We start from the raw sequence: 25,021 nt of genomic DNA on the forward strand, positions 1-25,021 counted from the left end.
CCCATGAAACAGTTATTAGATAATATAACTTTTAGACCATGACTAGAAAAGGATTTGGTAAACATCAGTGGCCCATATAGCTGTTAGGCCTTATTATATCACATCAAGATCTTGAATATTGCGCAAAGACGAGCTGATGTCACAGTCCATTCTTCGGTCTGTCTTCATCACATCTCTCACCATCTCACTGAAAGTAAACTTGGTATGCTCTGGGAACTCCAATCCACAAGTCCAGGATTCTCTCATCTCCAGGCTCAAGCTTTTCATTTTTAAAGATGCTTTTACGCAAACATTCTACTTTCATCTTTATAGTAAGAAGAACCATCAATGTACCAGCACTCACTTTCAAGGTCAAAAGGTTTGGATATGGCAATGAAAACTGTGCTTCAAACTATTTTCTTGCACTTGACATTCATGAGTCCATCTTGCAAGCATTTTACAATTCACATCTGCTTCTTTCCATTTCCACAATTTGAACAAAGATGACCGGGTTGTGTACCTGTCAAGTACCAGAATTTGTTGATTGCCAGCCACAATTTGCTTTTGTAATTTGCTGTAGGCCGACCCCTCATTGCCTTCAATAGAGCAGTTACTTGGATCATTCAGTCCATAATTACACTTGAATGGTATACCAACATATACATATACCCCCACACGATGGTTCAGATAGAATCAGCTTGACATCAGTGTTTATCAGATCTTCTATGCAGACAAAGCGGCAGTGGAAATTCTTGCTAGTATCTTCACCATGAAAGGTAGAAAGGTCTCTTTCATCCATATATGTCATAGCCTTTAGCATATTATAAACAACTGAATCAACAAAGTTTCAAATCATGACTAGAGTGATGAATTTCACTCACCCCTCTTATAAATTTATGAAAACCACCCAACATACTTAAATTTATGCTATGCCAAGCCATTGTGCAGCATCTCACCTTAGATGTCAAATATATTGATCAATACGCATTATCTAATATGTACAGATGTTATGAAAATTATTTTAGTTTAAAATGTTTCTCTTTGGTTTTAAGATAAAGTTCAAGAAATAAAACATAAAGAAAATAAAAAATGAAAAGCAAAATATATCAGGAAAAGGGAGAAAAATTAAAAATTAGGGCGTTGAAGAAAAAAGAAAAAAAAAAGGTCCATTGCTTGATGAATTTCGAGAGAGTCCATGAATACTTTATAATTCCATGTATAGTGATATATTGTCTATTCAGCATTTCTCCCATAATTCTCCCCCACTAGCGAGCAATTTCAGACTGTGCTTCTGCTATTCACATGCAAGCATCTTCAGACGTCCCTGAAAAGACAAAACTCTCCAACAAAACTAATTAGCAAGGTCTTTAAACGTAGTTTGAAGTTAAAACAAAACACTATTTACATATATACAGTTTAGAGCTAATTCACCCCCCACTGCTAGAGAAATGTCATCTGCATTCAAAAACAGATCTGGAGAATGTACATCTTGTACCCCCTTCAACTGCTGTAATAATTTATCACGTTCCCCTCTCATCTTGTCATACTCAATCTTCAGGTGGTCATATCTCTGTTTTAACTGAGAAAACGGTATCCAAGTCTTGGACCTTTTCTTATTATTATTTTGGTCAGCTCTGTTTTTCATATAATTATCACCTATGTTTGACCTGGAGTGTCCTCTCTGGGTGTTATCATAGGATATTATCTTCTGATCTTTATGTTCAGTATTTGTCCTAAACAATGTGGCTAAATCAATTTTGACAGCCTGCTCATTTGACTTTCTCCATAAATGGTCTGCTCTCAACAATATGTCTTTTAAATCATCAGGATTTGGGGTAACTAATAAAATATTTTGTTTGATATCTTCATGCAAGGCATCTAGAAACATACTCATATGTATCGAGCCCCCACGCTCAAATGCAAGATTATTACCGACCAATAATTCCATAATAGTTGCTATCCTGTGTGACAATTCATAGGGAGATTCATTTTGCATTTGTTGGATCTTCCCATGAATGGTAACATCAGAACGTACACCATACAAAACACATAATAATTCCAGTAATATGTCCCTTGTCCTCAGAGGCTGAATACAGATCTGTTTAATTCTCATCCAAAGACCACTTCCTACAGAATGTTGTATGACTCTTTCTAAGTCAGATGGGTTGAGATTGTACATATCTCTGACTTGCTGCACGTCGCAAAACCATTTTAAAAATCTGTTTAAATCATGGTATGGAACCATTCCTATTTCTTTAAGAATTGCGTCTAATAATTTTGATTTCAAAGGCTTCATTACAAGCTGAACTTCACCTGTATTATTATTATTGTTATAAACTGTGGTAGTCACAGTGGGGGCAGCTGGTAATGAATTATCAGATTTAATATGAGGTTCTGTTTGCTGCAGATTGCTGAATCCAAGATTTGATGCATATCTGCATTCCTGAGATCTCTTCTCTAATTCCATAATTCTTAATTTTAATCTCTAATTTTCCTCTGATAATTCATCACAACGTTTAGATTTCTCAAGCAAAGCTTCTCCAATGGTAACCGCATGCAATTTTAAATTTACTGTTTCAGTGTCTGATTGGTTTTGTAACCTCTCACAAACATTGTTGCTATTATCAACTGCCTTCTGTAACTGGGTAATTTCCTTAACCTTACCATTCAAAGAACTTTCCATTGTTAAACAGCAAGATAACAAGCCCTGTATAATACAACCTTTTCTTTTACTTTCTGAAATTTTGCTATCAAAAACATTTTTCTCTAAAAATTCCTTCATCATCGTCCACGTCTGCTTACATTTTTCTGGAATTTCATAAGGACCGCCATGGCGCTTAATACATTTTAATACCCATCTGTTAACTTTATCAGAACTGACACTAGCTTCACACTGAGTAAGCATTTTGACTATATTACTAATAATTTAAAAAAGAGGAAATATTTTACTCACCGCATTAGTTACTCCTTCAGCTTCCAGGTCTTCTGGTACACGACACAGTCCTTTTTTTTGTTGTTGTTTTCAGTCTCCAGAGAATAATTCTGGGGTTCCCAACTTGTTTAAATTTGTAGATCACAACCAGACATTAGAGTCACAGCACAGCTCTTGATTCTTCATCAGACTTCTGTCCAACTCACAGGATTGTTGTCACCACCGACTTCTGTTACTAAGTCCGAAAATGCTCTTCTGGTCGCTTGAACGGCACCAATGTAGTGATCGGGTATATTAATGTATATTGGGTGATATAATGTAGAGTGGGTATGATAATTAATATTTAGGTATTATTATAATGATGATGTAAGTACTCTTCCGCAGCAACCCAATTCTTCCAGAGAGATGCACTTTATTGACTTCCAACACAGAACAAAGTCCAAAGTCCACAGATGACAAAGAGATCCGACAGAGGAAATATAATTCAGAAACCCATCTCCTAGGTCTGAGTGTGCATACACAGACAAGCCTCTCTCATACACAGACGAGCCTCACTTCCCCCAAACTATAGACTGAATGCCGTGTTATATTCACTAAATATTGAATGGCTGAGCAATTTGATTGGCCGTTCCAATTTAGGACTTTGATTAGCTTTTGTCTTTCAAACAGACAACAACTCCGAGCCGTGAACAGTTGCAGTCATAAACCGCCCCAATTTGCACTCCCGCATATCAACATCAACAAGTCCCCCTTAGATATATGTAATTAGATTAGATTAACATACCACCTGAATACCCTTTGAAATGTTCAAATAGACTTGCATAAGATTAACACATCAAAGAGTCTTCAGCTGTTAAAATTCAGTTGGACAAATCAACCATTCAGTCAACATTGACTGCATGTGTACATACACACAACAATGTCCCACATAAATCGGTGAACATATTACAACAGCTATACGTCTATTTCCCAAAGACAACCTCTGAATATGACGCTGAGCACGTGAACTCAACTTCTTTGGTCGACCATGGCGAGGCCTGTTCTGAGTGGAACCTGTCCTGTTAAACTGCTGTATGGTCTTGGCCACGTGCTGCAGCTCAGTTTCAGGGTCTTGGCAATCTTCTTATAGCCTAGGCCATCTTTATGTAGCGCTACAATTCTTTTTTTCCGATCCTCAGAGACTTCTTTGCCATGAGGTGCCATGTTGAACTTCCAGTGACCAGTATGAGAGAGTGAGAGTGATAACACCAAATTTAACACACCTGCTCCCCATTCACACCTGAGACCTTGTAACACGAACGTGTCACATGACACCGGGGAGGGAAAATGGCTAAGTTTGGACATTTTCACTTAGGGGTGTACTCACTTTTGTTGCCTGCGGTTTAGACATTAATGGCTGTGTGTTGAGTTATTTTGAGGGGACAGAAAATTTACACTGTTATACAAGCTGTACACTCACTACATTACATTGTAGCAAAGTGTAATTTCTTCAGTGTTGTCACATAAAAAGTTAGAAGAAAATATTTACAAAAATGTGACTGAGGGGTGTAATTACGTTTGTGAGATACTGTATATAGGAACAAGATGGTTCCTAAGTTGCTTATGAAACCACAAAACATAAGTAAAAAAATTAATATGATTTTGGCCTTCTAGATTAATTATTTTAACCTCCATAGTTCCTACAACCCCCCCCCCCCCAAAAAATATTTAAAAAATCTGAGTCCCCACCCCCACATATACAAACATAAACTCACACATTGGGGCGCCTACACCTGAAAACATTGATTGCGAACACACAGGTTACATATTACCGGAATGAGAGCAATAATTCTATCACCAGACCTCCTCTGTAACACTAAACTGATGACCTATAGGGGGCTTTTAAAGCCTTGCCTATAGAAAACATAGGGTACTGAAGGATGTCACCATTTCACAGGTGCACAAAAATTGAAGGTTTGACATGTTGGGTATCTATTTACTCAGTGCAACCTCGGCTTTTATATTTTACCAAAAAATTGGGTAATTTATTGTGTTTTTGTGCTCTAAAATGGACTTTAGTGTGTTTTTTACTGAAATTTTGCATTTCATAGACTTTTGCAATAATATCATGTTATATAAAATTAACTACCACTATATTATTCTCTAGGGTGTCTGCTTTCATAAAATATATCATGTTTTGGGGGTTTTATATAATCTTCAGGCCTAAATGATTTTTTAACGTCCAGAAGAATAAGCCAATCGGGCGCACGGTGATCGTTGGTGTGGTGTGTCGCTCTGACACATGATTTTTCCAATCTCGGTAAAGAGCCTATGATGTAGGATCTTTATCATGTGATCAGCTGTATCCAATCAAAGCTAATCACATCATAACCAGGAAGTGCCAATTATCGGCTTTCCTTTATTCATGCTGACAAGGTGCGAGTAGAGGAGAAATGATCAGCGGCTCACCTGACAGGGGGGATCTGCATTGATATTCAGCATTGATTATCAGTACAGGGCCATCAGCGATGATCGCCAGTGATGACCACAAGTGCCTCACCAGTGATGCCAATCAGTGCCCATCAGTAATGCCTGTCAGTACCTCCTCATCAGTGCTAAATATTAGTGTCTCCTCATCAGTGAAAGAGAAAACATACTTATTCTTAAAAAAAACATAAAAGAATTTTTTTTACAGAATTTTCTGTCTTTTTTTTGTAACACAAGAAATAAAAACACCAGAGGTGATCAAATACCACCAAAAGAAAGCTCTATTTGTGGGGAAAAAAAGATAAAAATGTCATATGGGTACAGTGTTACATGACCGCGCAATTGTCATTCAAAGTGTGAGAGCACTGACAAATGAAAATTGGTCTGGGCAGGAAGGTGAAAGTGTCCTTTATTGAAGGGGTTAAACATTTGGGCAAAAAAAATTTATACAAAAACATCTACGGTATTGAAAGGGTTAAAGGAAACGTTCCCCTTCAGGAAGATGTTACATGTTCCTGTTCCTGCAGTGGCTCAGCGATCCGAGTCCTCTGTGAGACAGCAATGCGGGGGGGGAGTTCTCCATACCGGCTGTCACTTTATGAAAACAGCGCGGCCATGCCATTCATTCACAGAGTTCTGTCCTTTGCCGATGTCGGCTTGTAGCTTTCAATGAAGTCCCACACTGCTGCTGAGATCTCTGGTAGATGAGGGACAAGGAGATTGTCATAAGAGACGAGGAGATTGGGACCTGGATTTAGTCCCTTGCACAAGTTGTTTTTTCAAAAAATATCCACACCCCTGGAACTGTTTGTTACATGATGAAGATCAGCCATGGAGTATATCTGAGGTGTATATCAGGGTGTGCTTCTTCCACACATGAGAGCTGTGATGTCCAGCAAAATTCATATAGAAGACATTTCCCACACTCAAGGCACTAATACACCTCGAGGGTTGTGTGGGATCCCTGATGTACAGGAAGACAGGACTTCAGTGAGGAACAATTCCCTCACTCAGGACAGGAATACGGCTTCTCCCCTGTGTGAGATCTCTGATGTGTGGAAAGATGGGACCTCCGTGAAAAACATTTTGCACACTCAGGACAGGAATACGGCTTCTCTCCCGTGTGAGATCTCTGATGTGTGTAAAGATTGGACTTCACTGAAAAACATTTCCCGCACTCATGACAGGAATACGGCTTCTCCCCTGTGTGAGATCTCTGATGTTTGGAAAGACCGGACTTAACTGAAAAACATTTCCCACACTCAGGACAGGAATGTGGCTTCTCCCCGGTGTGAGATCTCTGATGTGTGTAAAGATTGGACTTCAGTGAAAAACATTTCCTGCACTCAGGACAGGAATACGGCTTCTCCCCCGTGTGAGATCTCTGATGTGTGGAAAGTCCGGACTTATCTGAAAAACATTTCCCGCACTCAGGACAAGCATACGGCTTTTCTCCTGTGTGAGATCTCTGATGTGCGTAAAGATAAGACTTCATTGAAAAACATTTCCCGCACTCAGTACAGGAATACGGCTCCTCTCCTGTGTGAGATTTTTTATGTACATCAAGATGATATTTAAAAGGGAAACATTTCCCGCACTCAGTACAGGAATACGGCTTCTCCCCTGTGTGAGATCTCTGATGTTTGTTAAGACTGGACCTCTGTGAAAAACATTTGCCGCACTCAGCACAGGAATATGGCTGCTCCCCTGTGTGAGATCTTTGATGTGTGTAAAGAGTGGACGTCTGTGAAAAGCATTTCCCGCACTCAGGACAGGAATACGGCTTTTCCCCCGTGTGAGATCTCTGATGTTTGTTAAGACTGGACTTCACTGAAAAACATTTCCCGCACTCAGGGCAGGAATACGGCTTCTTCCCCGTGTGAGATCTCTGATGTGTGAAAAGACTGGACTTCCCTGAAAAGCATTTCCCGCACTCAGGACAGGAATACGGTTTCTCCCCCGTGTGAGATCTTTTATGCCTATTAAGACCGGATTTAGAAGAGAAACATTTCCCGCACTCAGGACAGGAATACGGCTTCTCTCCTGTGTGAGATCTTTTATGCACATCAAGTTTGGATTTAGAAGGGAAACACTTCCCGCACTCAGTACAGGAAAAGCTCTTCTCTGTTGGAAGGATGGCACCGTCCCTCACAGTCTGAGGTTCCTCAGGATAAGAGGAATATGATGGTCCATCTACACTGTGTGGTGCCGGATGGACATTTGAGGTAGCCGGGTTTTCTCCTGGACTATACTGTGTGATGTCCTCATCTTCTACTTTACAGTCTGGAGACAAAGTGAGACAATCCTCTGAGGTTTTCCTCATCTCCCGTCCATCTACTAAAATAGAAGTAAAAAGATTATTACTAGACATGAGCAGATTGGTTCCCCTAAACCAGGACTCCACCCACATCAGGCAGCTTTGTCTCTGAAGATCTTACAATTCCACCCTCAAGGTAACTAGCAAATGGGTCCTCTATAGGGCGGCAACTAAACATGCATTATTAGAGGGAGAATCTGCTACATATCAGAATCAGAGATCAACATTATTAAATATAAAAAAAGATGTAAAATGCTGTTTTGCAGATTATCAGACAGGAGTGTAATATAATATGATGGATGACAGACTCCCTTGTCATAGACAGGTAGGTGGGTACAAGCTCCCTGCACCTGATATCACTTATGCTGGCCGAACACAAACTCATTTTTCTTTCATAAAAACATTCATCCAATTTTCTAACCATTAATGGGGTGAAATCGGCGTTCATTTTCCACCACAGTGATGGGAAAATTCGAAGGAGCAGAATAGAGAACTTTTCTCAATCTAACAAATGTTCACATCATGTATGTGGTTTTTGCTCAGAAGTTACATTCATTTTATAATTGAATGTTAAAAGCAAGTGGAATTTTCAAACTACACTCGTCCATTCATCTATTGTACAAATCATTTTCATACAAATATTTGTGTGAATATTCTCATCCAAAAATGGATCCGTGTATGGCCAGCATAGGACATTTAGTAGCAGCAGCATGATTTTGTTTCATCATCTGTTATGATGGCATTAAAAAAAAATATTCCTTTATATTACAAAAACAGCAGATAATCACTACTATAAGGGATTCATTTATACTGTGAAATAGTGAAAGTAATATATCTTATATCATATATATAATAAATATAACCAGAAGTAGGATATACGGGGATTTTACCTGGGAGTCACACATGAAGATATATGGAGGTTAGAGGGGGAGGGGGGACTTTTATATTAAAGTAATACTGAAAGCTGAGACTTTTTTTCATGGATATAATAATTTTATATATAATGCACAATACTAGTAAACTTTTACTTTATGTAATAGTAATGCCTTTTATCACCTCCAGTCTATCAGCCTCCACCTTCTCTGGGGTCAGATGCTGATCTTCCCTGCACAGAGACCTTAAAGTCATTGTAAATGTTGGATTTGTTTTTTAAACAGACTTGTCATACTTACCTCTCAGGATGCACAGAAATTTTGGCAGCCGAAAAAAAAACTGCAGAAATTTGTGTTTTCAGCACATTGCCAAAAGGAAAATATTGCTGATAATCGAGCGGAAATTGGTGCCACCCATTGCGGGGGTGTCATCCTGGAGTGCCCCAGTCCTCCCCTCCCTCCTCCTCGCCTCCCTCTTCTCCTCCCTCCCACAGAGCGACAATCTCCGTGTGTCACAGAGCTGAATTTGAATTGCCCGGGCCACAGCAACAACGTCCCGCCTCCTGTGATAGACGACACACTGATCCAATGGTGGGACATTGAATCTGTGATGTGATCACAGGAGGTGGGACATTGTTACTGCGATCCGTGCAATTCAAATACAGCTCCGTGATACATGGAGATCGCTGCTTTAATCCGGACACTGGTGAGGCTGAATGACGGACACTGGTGAGGCTGAATGAAGGGCACTGGTGAGGCTGAATGAAGGGCACTGGTGAGGCTGAATGAAGGGCACTGGTGAGTTGGGCAGGCAATGGGAGGGGGTTTGGATGAGGTGTGTTTGTGAAAAAGGAATGTTTGCAAGCAGAGCTCTCTCTTACTACACCTGGAGACCAGCCAAGAGGATGTGATAAGTATATTATGATCTGATTGTAAGCTTTGTAACATTGCAATTTCTTGTAATACCTTTATGTTAGTTTTTTCATAATTTTGTTGTTTTAGTACATTCCTCTTTTCTCTGGAATAAATGTAACTTGTTTACTAAGCAGATGTGTTTGTTATATCATTGTGCTTATCAGACTCTTACAGATTAGCAACTATAGGTACTAGACAAATTAATACATGTATGCAATAGTTATATAGGATATATTAGATTGTATAATATTGCATTTTTTTCTGCACAGAATTCACAAACCCTAATGTATTTTTGTTTTTGAGTCCCTGTAAGCATAAATCCTCAAATACACCCAGAACTGAAAAACGTCTCTAGTGTGGACAAGATTGGCGCTGGCTCGCAAATTCTGAAACCACGCTTGGATGGTCATGAAGATTCTGTGAAATATTTAATCAGGGAGACTGACAGGTAGAACCCGGTGAGATCTTTGGCTGATATATGTATATATGTTAAACGTTTGTATCGTTAATGTGCTTTAGGCCTGTAACCAGTCAATGGTGCTGGTGAGTGAGGGACTGATCATCCCTGGTTCTGATGTAGCCTGCAGATTGACAGGATAAACCACACATCTTTGAGGAAAAAGTGGGAGAAATATACATTTTTATTTATTCTATTTTTTTTATTGATTTTTTTTTTTCATTTTTATCTTTATTTTTTTTTTATTTTATTACTAGTTTATTTTTATTTTTCCCCACGTGCCTGTAAAATAGCTCTCTGTTGCAATAGAAGTTCAATGTGGCCTGCAATCTAAGGGATTTAAAAATCAGTGGTAATATAGTAAGGCATTGACTAAGAGTGTGCCTTGTGTCTTGTAGGCTGTAGAACTGCAAGGAACAAATTAGTTTTTAAACGGCTTTGTACCTGTTTTTTTTTTTTTTTTTTGGTTGTGGGACTACAGGTAAAAATGTAACTTTTAAACAGCTTTTATCTGTGTGTTTTGTATCTGTCTGTGTATCAGTGTGAATTGTGTAAGCAACTGGTTGAGCAACTTCAGTGTAGCTAGGTGCAGATTAGCATATCAATGGAAGCCATTGAAGAGTTTGTTAACAAGTATGGCTTTGTTAGATTTGAGTCTATACAAAAGAATGCCTTAACACACCAATACAATGATCTATTAAAACAATGCAATACTCATAATGATGCCATAAAGTATAAAAAGTCTTCCAAAAAAGGCAAGAAACAGAATTGCTAATGCCATATGCATGTTGTTGAAGATGGAAGACATTGCGGAACAAAAAGAATCGGAGTGGTATAAAGATAGAACAGAATTAATAGCTAAGATAGAAGATGTGAGTAAAGGTGTTTCAGCTATAGCTGCAAATACAGATTCAAATGTTTGTGAATGTGATGAACTGAGGGATGAGATTGAACAACTGGTGATTGAGAATGGTTTGTTAGAGCAGAGATTGGATGAATTGGAGGAAACATGTATGTTAAGGGAACAATGTATTACATCTTTAGGGCAAAGAGAGGCCGGTAATGAAACTGCGATAGAAATGTTGAAAAGAGAATTACAAGAGTGTAAGAATCAGCTAGCCCAAAAAAGATTATGCAATTTTATCTTTGAAAGCACAGGCAATGGAGAAAGCGCACAGCCATTGTTGTACTAGCAAGGATACACATCCCTTTGTGACACAGGAGCTGGGAGACAGGATGCTGATCGAACAACAGCCAATATATTTGGCTGGCAATCCTGAAGAATCTCCAAATCAAAGTTCTTCTCTCTTCACTCCTGGGCCAGAAAGGACTGGGCAAGGATTATGCCACGTACACACGAGCGGACTTTACGGCAAACTTTGCCCGGCGGACTTTGACGGACTTTACGACAGACTTTCCGAATGAACGGACTTGCCTACACACAATCCACCAAAGTCCGTCAAATTCGTACGTGATGACGTACGACCGGACTAAAACAAGGAAGTTCATAGCCAGTAGCCAATAGCTGCCCTAGCGTGGCTTTTTGTCCATCGAACTAGCATACAGACGAGCGGACTTTTTGACCGAACTCGAGTTCGACGGATAGATTTAAAACATGTTTCAAATCTAAGTCCGTCCAACTTTTGAGAAAACAAAGTCTGCTGGAGCCCACACACGATTGAATTGTCCGACAAAATCCCATCCGCCGGGCAAAGTCTGCCGTAAAGTCCACTCTTGTGTATGCGGCATTAGGAATTATAAGAAGGGAGGGTAGCACCCAATCCACAACACTCTCCATACAAGATCGCACAAATCTGTTCCAGAGTTTGGGAAAATTTGACACTAGTGCTTCGCCCATTAGTCTCTCAAACAGGCTGGAAGCGATGGCGGCACAGTACATTTTAAATAATAGGGATGCATGCGCACTCCTCCGCGCTTGGCTTCCATCGCAACTGTGTGAAAAAATGCAACCACCAGTCGGAAGTCATAAAGTGTCTATCTCCCGAGTTAAACTCGAATTGGGGAAACTCGGCAGATAGAATGAGGGAGATGCAGCACATAATGGGAGGAAGAGATACTAGGGGTTCAGACGCCCTAGAGAATACAAAATTTAGGAGGGGAATGGATCCAATACTCTTTTGCAGCGAATACCTTTTCATTTATAAGGCCACATACAATTGTCCTGATACGTCTCCTGATGACAGTAGTTTTCTGTGTTGTATGGCTAATAAGTGCACATGTATTAATTACCATACCAGAATTGCACTGGGGAATGCCACCTCATACCAGACCTTTATAAACACAGAGCTGTATAAACACTGAGTTCGGGAGACAGAGCAGGACAATAGGCCCCACAAAAGAATTTCGGAGATAGCTAAAAGCGAAGGGAGAGTGAGATTTGCAGGCAGTTGCTACAGATGTGGCAATACAGGCCATCTAATGAAGGACTGTAAATTGCCTAGGAGGAGCACGGGTATGAAGAAGCATAAGAAAGAACAGCAAAAACCTGGACCAGATAAGGTGGCAAAGGAGCCGAGTGAGGCACCTGATGCTACAATATATTGTCCTCTTTTGAGGGAGTTACAGAGGACAGGGAAAGGATTAAAAAAAAACAGGAGGAATATAAAATCCCACCCTCAACCAATCCTTATTTTAAACAATAGGGATGTCAGGCCCCGGTATTGTCCCTAGTATGTCATCTGGAGAGGGACAAAGGCAGCAGACCACGTATCCAAGGGGCGGTAGGGGGCCATCACACAAATATACTTTTGGATACGGGAGCAGCTGTCAGCGTAAGGAATATCGAACTTGAAAAGGATCCTACGGGGAGACAAATTCTCCTGAGAGGATTCGGAGGACAACTAGTACCTTCTGAGCAGTCAATACCTGTACCCATAGAACTAAAGAGGTTATGTGTAGAACATAGTTTGTTTCTTTCCCCAACACATGAGGGCACTATTTTGGGCTCGGATGTCATAGGGACACATGGACTGATTCTTGATCTATGTAATTGGGTATTGTGGAAAAGGTCTAGATACAAGAGCAAGGTGCACGTGGTCATGGACAGCTGTGAGGTTACATCAGTTAAAACAAATGAAATCCTTGACCCACAGGTACTGCTGAAAACAGAGGACCAAATATTGGCTAAAATCTTGTGGCAACATAACAAAGTATGGGCAACTTCTAAAGCGCAATGTGGTAGAGTTTCTAACATGATTGTTAAAATAGAGGGCCCTGATCCTCCACCTCAGCGTAGGTACAAAATTCCGCCCGAGTCTATCCCATGCATAGAGAGCACAGTGAGGAATTTGCTGGCACAAAATGTAATTTAAGAGTGCCAATCTAAAACAAATGCAGCCTTCTGGCCAGTAAAGAAGGAGGGGGGGTGGAGGCCCACCGTAGATTTCCGTGCGCTAAACAGATGCACCCCATCTATTACAAATGTTGCTGCTAAGATGCCAGACATGACAGCACTGGAACCTTCAACAAAAGTGTACTCATCAATTGACATATCAAATGGCTATTTTTCAATTCCCGTGCATGAGGATAGCCAATACAAGCTGGCCTTTACGTTTCAGGGGAATCAGTATGCATTCTGTCGATTAGCTCAGGGGTTCAAATCCAGCTCCACATACTTTCACATCTGTATGGTGGACATTCTGAAGACATTTTTTGAGCCGGAATGCATCATTCAGTATGTGGACGACATCTTGCTCCAAACTGAGACAAAAGACCAACACTATGCTCTGCTGGAGGAACTCCTGACACTAACTGAGAATGCAGGTCTGAAATTAAACCCCAAAAAGGCACAATTTATGAAGGATTTAGTATGTTTCTTGGGTGTGATAGTTTCACAGGGGGGGGAAGGACTCCAGACTCAAACAAATGTGAAACTATCAGGAAATTGCCAAGACCAAGCACTAAGACTGCGCTGAGACAATTCCTGGGGATGGTCGGTTTCTGCAGGGACTTCATTGAGGGCTTTGCGGAAAAGGCAAAACCCCTATATGATTTTCTCAAAGGAGACAAGAAGGAAACAGACCCTTTAGACTGGTTGGGAGAGCATGAGCAAGCTTTCACCAAGCTAAAGGTGAGTCTGATGCAGGCCCCGGCCTTGAGCAATCCGAATTCCGATTTGCCCTTTGCACTACAAGTGTATGCCTCTGCAGTAGCGATAACGGCAGTGTTGCTGCAGGAGAGGCAGAGCAAATGGGTACCTGTTGGATACTGGTCCAGGGTACTAAGCCCAGTAGAGAGGGGATTCGATGAATGTGTCAGAAACCTTTTTGGCAGTGCACTGTGCGGTTCTTGCCACAGAGCATGTCGTGGGATTTGGCAAAATCATTCTGCAGACACCCCATTCTCCGATTAAAATGCTTTTGGAATGTACCCTCAGTGGAGTATCCTCCCAAAGGGTAGCCAGATGGCTAGTGGATTTAACACCCAGAAACCTTACCGTGACCCATAATGCCACCTACACTCTCCCACAATTGATGCAATATGAGGGGGAGCAGTATGACTGTGGGGAGGTACATTGGACCAGAACACAGAAGGTATTCCGGTTAGCAACAGGTAATGAAGACCTTAAAATCTGGGTGGATGGATCAAGATATTGGGAGGGAGGAACGTTTCACACAGGGTATGCCCTGTGGTGCCCCCAGACCAATGAAAAAATCATGAACAAATGCCCTCAAAGCTTTTCTGCCCAAAGAGCTGAACTGGAGGCAGTAAGAGAAGCCATCACACATCTTAGTTCAGATCCCATAAGCATATTCTCTGACAGCGCCTATGTAACAGGTCTTTGACTGAATATATGCCTTTGTGGCAGTCAAGGGGCTTCAGTGATGCCTCTGGGAAAGACTTGGTACAGTGCGGTGCCAAGAGATATATGGGGAAGAGCAAGTGTGGAGCCTCAGAGAGTGGCTATCATTAAGGTGAAAGCTCGCCAAAGGAGGTAGAGATGAGGTTAGTGTGGGCAACAACAAGGCAGATGAGCTGGCAAAGGAGGCAGCCCTGATAGGAGTCAAGTTCTCACCCTATGATGCTGAAGGGAGGCAGGCCTGGGAGAAACATAATTTTGAGGAGCAGGAGGTGAAAGCAGGTTCACATGAACTCCTGCCGGTGCTAAGGACACCTACCCCATGTTTAGCAGATGAACAGAATAAGGATGAGGCCTTGAGCTCGATCAGAAAGCAGCTTAGAATGAAAGCGGCAGATGCTTCCCAAAATGATGTACTAGAAGACGATCTACTGTTAAGAGAAACTTCAGAAGGACGAAAGTTTTTAGTGCCCTCCCAGCATCAAAAGGATTTAGCCCTTGAAAATCACAGGTTAACAGGCCACATGGGTGTTCAGGGTACCTTGAAATTTGTGCAAACTAGATACTGGTGGGAGACAATAGGAAACACAATCTCACAGGTAGTGCAGGAATGTTTGATATGTGCACAAATGAACCCTAGGCCAAAGGAACAGAAACCAGTATTAGCAAGGGTATTGGTAGCCAATGGCCCCTGGGAAAATCAACAGATTGACTTTGTTGGTCCGTTACAAAGTGCCCCTGGAGGATACAGATATCTACTGGTAGTGGTGGATGTCTTTTTAAAATGGGTGGAGGCTCTACCCCTAAAAAAGGACTCTGCTACTGCCACAGCTAGAGCTTTGTGGACTGAAGTCTTTTCAAGATGGGGGTTCCCCAAAGTCCTGGAATCCGATAGGGGGAATCACTTTACCGGCAGGGTCATGAAAACTATTTGTGAGTTGCTGGGAGTAGAACAGAGATTCCATGCACCGTATCATCCACAGTCCACGGGGATGGTTGAGAGAATTAATCGAACATTGAAGGAAAGGCTTAAAAAGATGGTAATACAATCAGGAAAGAACTGGCTGATTCATCTGCCTTCAATCCTGATGGCCGTACGAGGGTCTACAGCAAAAGGTACATCATTAACCCCATATCAGTTAATGACGGGGAGAATGATGAACCTCAGCCATCCAGCAGACCCAATACTTAGTACCCCCTTGAGAGAGAGTGCTTAAAGGGACACATTTCTGGTCCAGCTACAGGAACAGGTACAGGGATATTTGCAATTTGGTGGAAGTAACATGGCACCTAAAGAGAAGGAGCAGCCTGAGAGCCCTCCCATTAGATTGAAGATTGGAGACAGGGTTATGGTAAAGAACTTTGTTTCCAAGCCTTCATGGGATGCAAACTGGACTGGACCTTTCACAGTCACCATGACCCTTAGTGATCAGGTGGTCAAGGTGAAGCGGCTCATTGACAATAAGGGTGCAAAAGGCATGAAAAAGAGGGAGATAGAAAAGTGGGTTCATGCCGATCAATGTCAAAGGTACTGCTGATAAGAATTGATTCTGCTATTGTTCTTGTTTTTCCAGAGTCCTGGTGGAGCAAAGATTGGCAAGGTCTCTGGAGAATGGATGGAAGGATCATAATTGTCGTGTTGGCGATCCATCTGAGCCATGTAACATCTCAAATTGATTCAGACGAATATTCAGGGGAGGATGTGAAAAGGGAAAATCCTGAGGAAAACCATGCATCCACTTCAATTGTATCATCAATGTTGGACTTGTTAGGCCAGAAGGAGATGCAGGGGGGAGGTGAGAGAAGGAGAAAGGTCAGGATTATATCAGAGAGTCCTAAGTTACCAGAGACTTACCAATGGGGTCACCATGGCAATTTGCAATACAAAGTTTCTTTTGCTTTTGGACGATTTAATCCTAACTCAACATCTCAAGGACGTGCGTATAAACAAGACTTGAAAAATATCATACCGGAAGCCCTCCAGCCGTTTGTGGATGCAACTATATAAATATATGAATGAAACAGGTTATTGGTTATGGAAAAATTCCAATCTATCCAAACCTTGGGAAGCAAGGCACATAGGATATGGGGTTTTCGGTGAAGAATTGAAAGAAGAGAAATATGTTTTTGTGTGTGGTATATATTGGCATGACCAAAGTAATAGGGCGCAGAGGCCCAGGAGGATGACACTTAGACATAGTAAGGTGTCTCTTGGCCAAACTAGGGAGCTCCAGATGACACATCAATGGGGTGAAAATTTCCTTGTGGGGATGGTATCTCGGTCTTATCAGTCCCACAGAGAAGCTCTCGGATACTGGACATGTGGGACACCAGAATTGGACATGGGGGAGATACGCCTGGTTGATGTCTCACCTGGGAGGTTGAAACCCTGTACAGGTAATGCCAGTGACTACACACGGGGGCATGCTCTGTTAGAGAAAGGGGAACCACTACAAATAGATCTGAGCTCGTCCCAAATGCTGGCTACCAGGGTACAGTATGCCTTCACCACATGGCACTTCAATGTCTCGCAATGGTTGGTAAAATCCTATTACCCTATATGTGAGTATACACTGAATCAAGTGCGGTCAGTATATCAGTGGAGATGGGCGGACGCAGAATGAGGTTCATGCAGGATGCTTATTTCTGAGGGGAAACCAAAAGAGGAGGGATATATTCAGCACTATATTGGGGGGGGAATAGGAGCTGGGATAGGTGGACATCGATCTCCTGAGGAACAAACTCTCAGCTATAGCTTCAGACAGTAAGCAGAGCTTTGTTGCTCAGAGAGAGATTAATGACATTCTTGATAATATTCAATGTCACATAAATACCCAGGTAAAAGTAGCTCAAGATTTTATCCACCATTTTAAGAGGTTGGTAGATAGTGTGGTGACACAGGGCAAAAATATATCATGGGCTCTGGCGTGCACGCAGGGACAGGCGGAGTTATCAACCAACATCAAGCTGATTGTACAGTCCCTGTATGGGGGGCAGTGGCCTTATGAGTTGGCATCACAGCTCAGTAAGATTTTACCAAAGCACATCTCTTACACTAATCCAAGTTGGTGGGCGAATGCCTGGATGGGCTGTATTAATTTGGATTATGACAAATGTTACGCTTCCTCATTGATCCCATATACAGAAGTGCAGACTCAATCTGTGTATTCAGTGATATCGATGGGCTTGCTGACTGGGGATTCTACTTTGTTGCATCTGAGGCTAACTTACCCACATGTGATCAGAGAGGACGGGAACTGGAGGCAGGTTATTTGCCTCTGTCGGAGGCATGACCATGACGTCCTTTGTATGCCAGGTCAATACACGGTGGTGGATGAGAACTCTGTGTTCTGGATGGGGAGAACATTGCTGGGAAGGGAACACCGGTGTATTATTTGGGACATGGCAGAGTTTGTGTCTTTGTCCTAAAGGATACTAACGTAACGTTAGTCATGGAACTAGGATGTTCTGTGAACCTGACAATAGCTAAAGGAGCATGGTGTACCCTTGGCGGTGTCTCTGAAATCCAGACACAGGAATGGAATTATGTGGTACCGCATATTGCCAATCTGTATGTGGATGTCAACCAGAACCGCCCTGTTAATCTGAGAGCCTTGAACCTTGGTATGGGAAGGAAGATACAGGAATGGTTAAAAGATTGGGATAGAGATGAGAGCATTATGAGGATGCTGCAGCAAGGGAGAGCTAATGCTACTATAGCCATCTATCATGACCAGAATGTAATAAAGGAGGTAGTACATCAACTAGGAAATGATGTAGGAGGGTCTTGGTGGGAGGTAATATTTGGACATTCCAGTAAGGCCAACAGTATTTTGAATTATTTGATACATCCCGTTGTAGTATTACTCATTATTGCTGCAGTTTCGTCATTGGTTCAAGTTGGTATGTGTTGTTGGACTCGACATTTGTATAGGAAGGTCTCACATTTATCTATGCAGGTGGAGCGGCGAATTGACGATAAGGTCTCTTCATACAAGGTGGAGGCTTTGCTGCCAGTTCAGAACCCTGAAATACCACTGACGTGCCAGAATTGCGGTAGGAAACGCCATTTTGAGCGAACCTGCCTAATCCCGGCCCGTATCTACACTGAGGAGTTATAGGAGGTTGGGAGCGGAATGCGTAATCTGATGGATCATAAGTATATATGTATATATTATGGTAATGGGTTGATTTCATGTTATGGTATAGTGTGATAAAGGTGTATTTTAGGCTAGTAATATGGGCAAAAGGCCCTCCTCGAGACTCTATCTGAAAGCTGGTTGATATGTTGCTCTGAATGTGTGTTGGTGAATTGTGAGTTAATGGACACCCCTTGCCTGTACTGCACCCCTCGGAAAGAAGAAGACACAGAATGGTGACATGGAAGCTGTCAAAGAAGAGTGATGTTGGTGTGTCACCCAGTAACAAAGCGGCACGTGTGGGGAAGCGCAACACGGTTAGACCCTTATGGACTGTTCCATAGGAGCTGTTTCTGGAGCACATGTTGAAAACCATAACGCAGTAAGACAGTTATGGACTGTTCCATAGGAGATGTTCCTGTTGAAAAATGCAATACGTTAAGGACGGTTCCATAGGTACTGGTTCGGAAACACATGTTGGGGAGCGACACACGTTAAGACAGTTATGGCTGTTCAATAGGAGCCGGGTCTGAAGAAGGGAGGTATGCGCCCTTTAGGCGCAAAGCGGCATATGTTGGAATTCAACATGAATATCAGATTTCTGGATTTTGAACATATGTTTCCTTATTCCCAAGAGAAGCCAGACTCCCATGGTTTTTGAAAGGATGAGATTTTCACACTTCCTGGAGGACAGGATGCCCGTTAAGCTTCTAGCTGAGTATGACAATGCTGGCTCCGATCTGTCTATGAGAATTTCTGATTAGCTGCTCTGCAAGCGAACTTCAAAGAGAACCTATCTGACAGAGATAATGAAGGAGTGGAGATACAGGAGATCAAGGACCCAGGTATCTGTGAAAGTTGACTCCGGTCAGGTAATGGCAATTCATGGACAAACACTGCCCCAGAGGCCAATTATGGCAAGACGGTCAGTAATATAACCTGTTGAGGAAATGCCCCAGAGATACTGTGATTCGTCCAAAAGCAAAGTTGGGCAGGCAATGGGAGGGGGTTTGGATGAGGTGCGTTTGTGAAAAAGGAATGTTTGCAAGCAGAGCTCTCTCTTACTACATTTGGAGACCAGCCAAGAGGATGTGATAAGCATAATGTGGTCTGATTTGTAACATTGCAATTTCTTGTAATACCTTTATGTTAGTTTTAGGATATATTAGATTGTATAATATTGCAGCGGTTATATCATTGTATATAAAGATAAATATTTTTTAAAAACTGTCATTTTTGGTATCGGTTTCGGCTTTTGGTCTAGTGCATCCTTCATTTTCGGTTTCAGCACCAAAATTTACATTCGGTGCACCCCTATTTACCTCCTCAATGTAATGGTTTTGCACAGAGCAGCCATGATTCTCCTCTTCTGGATCCCCCCCCCCCCGGGACTTCTGGCTTCATCTGCCTTCACAGCTCCCCTATAGGAAGCCACAAAGTATAGTATAGAGTTCCCCTATAGGAAGTCACAAAGTATAGTATAGAGTTCCCTTATAGGAAGACGCAAAGTATAGTATAGTATAAAGTTCCCCTATAGAAAGCTACAAAATATAGTATAGAGTTCCCCTATAGGAACCTACAAAGTATAGTATAGCGTTCCCCTATAGGAAGCTACAAAGTATAGTATAGAGTTCCCCAATAGGAAGATAAAAAAAACTTCTGCCTTTAGAATCACTTGCTTCCTTCTCTTCCCCAGGAGGCATTGCTCCTCTCACATTTAAGTTCCCAGGCATTTACTGACATGTATGGATGGTGTACTGAGCTGTATTTTCTGATATGTAAATAAATAATGCATTCTGTATGCAGGCCAATTAATCCACTGACCAACTAATACATCTCTGAATCTCCTACCAGATCATTTCTTTATTCATGGATCTTAGTCAGAGAGTGAGGAAACGAGAACTGTCTTTTATAGGAGTGACAGTGATGAGGGGATTATAGGACGAGTGTCCCCACCCCCTCTATCACTCATTGCCATCTTCCCAACACAAGAAGTCCTGCACTTCCTTATTTAGTACATGATTTAGTCACGAATAACAGCGGGGCTGAGCCCCACCAGAGGTCAGAGTGTGAGGATGGGGGGAGAACAACCAAGATGAAGACTGGACTGATCCTGAAGACCACCATCATTGGGTTACTGACTCCTCCCTCATTATCACTTTATGTTTAAGGTTCCAAAGTCTGAGAGTGTTATCACATTATTATAAACATGTAAAAGCCTGTGCTCCAATCAAATCATTAGATATAAAATATCCAGCTGGTAGAAAATGGGTGTAACAAAAGAGAATACATATTATGTGTATATATAGCAGTGGGTAGAGAGGAGAGAGCAGAAGTCAGGACTATGTAATGTACAACATATTGTATAAGATATAACAGATAGGACTATATAGTATCAGAATTATGTAATGTACAACATAGAGTATATAGTGCAGGGGTCAGGAGTATGTAATGTACAATATAAATTATACAGTGTACGGGTCAGGACTTATAATACTGGTATTCAGTAATCAGTGGAAGATTAAATGTTTACATGAAACAAGTGGCAGAGGTCCCACACCACTTCCTCCCATCTCCTGAGACTGTACTCAGTGACTTGGGTCTGAGACTATACAGACATATCCCTCCACCCGGCACAACCAGAAAACAATAGAAGTAATCCTGAGAGGATTGTTCTGTCAGAGATCTTGCCATACCCGGGTATGGGGCAGAAGACTCAAACCACATACCCCAGGCGCCTAGATCTAGTAACGCCTATGGTGAAAATGAACATGTTGCTGCCAGCTGAACCCCAGAATCTCCATAAATCCAGTCTAGATACATAAATTGTGTCTGCAGCACAGATAAGGAAGATTATCCGAGAAAAATACAGGAATACAGGACGGGGAACACAGCTCAGGAAAGTGACCAGGGAATTACAGGCTGATATCACCCAGTCCCCGCCCTACTCTGGACCAATCAGTGAGCAGTATGGGTGGAGGAATGTATTTAGTGTTAATGACCCACCTGTGCTGATCTCTGTAGGAGTGTCCTCTTCTATAAATGTCCCCGTTATTCCATCCTCCTCCATAGACTGCTGATCATCCCTCACATACATCTCTTCTTCTTCTGCTTTAACCTCAAATTCTATATCGATTGGATCTCCACTCTGAAACAAGAAAATTATAGAGAGAATATCATCTGTAAGCTATAAGCTTCATTATTGTGACATCACATAAAAAATCTCTATAAGTGTGTTTTTAAGCTCTGTCCCACCAACCTTGTAACAGTGAGGGATTGTGTGATCTTCCTGTGTGGAATCCCGGGAATACAGAGGATGGGAACATCTCTCTGGTGGGTTCCTGGTATTTGGTGGCTCCATCATATCCTTGTGTCCTTCTGAAAACTCCTCCATCACTCCATACTCCTCATCCTCCTCTTTATACTCTTCTTTAACAATATTATCATCCCCGAGGTTTCCACTCTGAATATATAATAAAACATTCATTGTAACAAATATGCTGTGTATAAATCAGAACTACCAATAATTGTCAATTATCTACCTGATGATGGTGAGGGATGGTGTGACCTTCCTGTGTGAAATCCCGGGAATACAGAGGACGGGGACATCTCTCTGGTGGGTTCCCATTACTGTATCCATCTGTAGGAAACACACACACTGACTGAATACATTGTTTCTATGTGTTTATCAGATGATGGGGGATCTAGGTGGACCCTCCGTACTGCTCTCTCCTTTACAATAAAGTCTCCTCTTACCCGGTGATGTGAGGGGCGGCTGATTGTCCATCATGACGTCCTTGTAGAGATCCTTGTGTCCTTCTAAATACTCCCACTCCTCCATGGAGAAATAGACAAGGACATCCTGACACCTTATAGGAACCTGACACACACAATGATACAGTCACCATCCAGACACATCCCTTGTCTGTTACTGGATAATGTCCCAGAATTCCCAGCACCGCTCACCTCTCCTCCATGATCTCTATGGTGACTTCTAGAATCTTCTTTGTATTTCTCTATTCTATCAGGGAGGGAGGTGGAGGCAATGTGATGATCATATGATTTCCAGACTTCACAGGTGGAAAATTCTAGATATGAACACAAATAGTAAAATTTAAATGATATTCCCAGAATCCTCCTCACCTCACCATTCAGGATTCCATTTTATTAAAGCCTCACTTCAGACTGAGGTATAATTTACCCACACAGGACCCCCACAATATGCAGGTTAAAAGCTTGTAGCAGGCATTCTGATGTCATTACATACAATGCAGGACCAACAGTCCTACTTCGCTAGTTGGGATGCCAAGGGTCCGCCCACATCCTAAGAGTATCAGAAAAAAAAGTCAGATGGATGGACATTGGGAGGAGAAGCTGTGAGGTCAGTGTGATGTCATAGGACATATAGACTCTGGATGGAGGGACATTTGGATGGGGAGATTTGAGGGGTCCTCTATATGAGGCTCCTGTGCAAACCAAATCATTGTTCCTGGGTGTGTCCTACCTCTCCTAAACTGAAGAGTGAACTTTGACCTTTACCATACAGAAATCTGTCAGGAATCTGTGAAAGTAAGCTCTCATGTGATCAGAATGGAGTGTAAATAGCAGACAATTTTCTCCAGAGCTCCTAATGATGGGGATGGATTTTGCCGAGTGCTGGTGCCAAGTTTCCACCCCCCAGGATCACTGCAGATGTGGAGAAAAGCTGTGTAAGAGGATATGGAGGAGAGATGAGGAGGAGATCCAGGAATCAGGATAAAGGTCAGGACAAGCAACAGACGAGCGCATCCAAGAGATGAAGCCGGGGTCAGTACACAGAAAATCAATCCAAGGAAACAACAGGCAGGACGAGGAATAGCAAGAAGGAGCTCAGAGACAAATGAGAATATTGCTCAGGCAATGGGAGATTATCTCAGCATGACTTACATAATGAAGGAGATGAAGGGGAGGGGAGGAAGTCACTTAATTTGGAGCTCTATAAATTTGCTTTGAATCTAGGAGCCAACTAAAAATGTTAAGAGAGTTTTTAAGGGAAGTGTGGGGCTGGGCAAGTAATTTGTGAGGTGCAGAACACAGGACTTGGGGTGCAAGGTGCAGGAGAAGGGTGTAGGTCACCAGGTCACCACAGAACATGTGATGCAGGAGAAGGGTACAGTGTGCAGAATGGAGGACATAGTTACATAGTAGGTATTGTTGAATAAAGACAATAGTCCATCCAGTCCGACCTGTGTAGGTGCACGTGTGTCAGTGTCAATAATCATTTTCCACACCCCTGAATATTGTGTTCTTTAAGATGCACGTCCAAGAGTCTCCACCACCACTTGTGGAAGAGAGTTCCACATTCTTACCGCCCTGACAGTGAAAAAAAACCCTATGCAGCTTAAGGTTAAACAGATTCTCCTCCAATCTCATTGTGTGTCCCCGTGTCCTCTGACACCCCCTGAGCTTTTTTTCTATGTTGGGATCACCACTGAGATATTTGTAAATAGCCATCATACCTCCTCTCAAGTGTCTTTTCTCCAACGAGAATAAATTTAGCGCTTGTAGTCGCTCCACATATTTGAGGTCCTCCAGCCCCCTAATTCATTTAGTTGCCCTCCTTTGGACTCTCTCTAGATCCGACACATCCCTTCTGAGGACTGGTGACCAAAACTGGACGGAATACTCTAGATGTGGCCTGACCAGAGTTTTATAAAGTGGTAGAATTATAGATTTATCTCTGGAGAAAATGACCAGTTACACTTACTTGTAACGGTGTTTCTGGGAAGTCTTCCAGGAAGGCACCCTGAGAGATGACTGGTCCCACCTGACAAGAAACACAATTAAAGATGAGGTCAAAAACCCCTGCCCCTCCCTGTGCTCCTCAGTTGTGAACAAGTATTGACCCACACCAGTGCACGAGAGTGAGAACCACCCCAAATGTTCATACAACCTCAGCACAAAAAAAACGGGTGGGAAGTAGGCCTGCCCTCCTGGAAGACTTCCCAGAAACACCGTTACTGGAAAGCGTAACTGGTCATTTTCTCAAGTCGACCTCCAGGACGGCACACTGAGAGAAAAGCAAGTAGCTCAGGCCTACCTTAGGGTGGGACAACAGCCTGTAGAACCTTTCTACCGAATGCCAA

The 25,021-nt window shown here is 42.1% G+C and overlaps 1 protein-coding gene across 1 annotated transcript in view; it reads right to left on the reverse strand.

The window, feature by feature from the left end:
• LOC141121776 (uncharacterized) overlaps window positions 1-25,021 on the reverse strand; it is a 427,874-nt gene that overhangs the window by 165,389 nt on the left and 237,464 nt on the right. The window contains 3 exon segments of the mRNA XM_073611495.1: window positions 6,324-7,714; window positions 21,903-22,044; window positions 22,156-22,359. Of these exon segments, the coding sequence (XP_073467596.1) occupies window positions 6,324-7,714; window positions 21,903-22,044; window positions 22,156-22,359 (1,737 nt within the window).

Source organism: Aquarana catesbeiana, unplaced genomic scaffold (genome assembly GCF_042186555.1).
Source record: "Aquarana catesbeiana isolate 2022-GZ unplaced genomic scaffold, ASM4218655v1 unanchor229, whole genome shotgun sequence".
Taxonomy (NCBI): domain Eukaryota; kingdom Metazoa; phylum Chordata; class Amphibia; order Anura; family Ranidae; genus Aquarana; species Aquarana catesbeiana.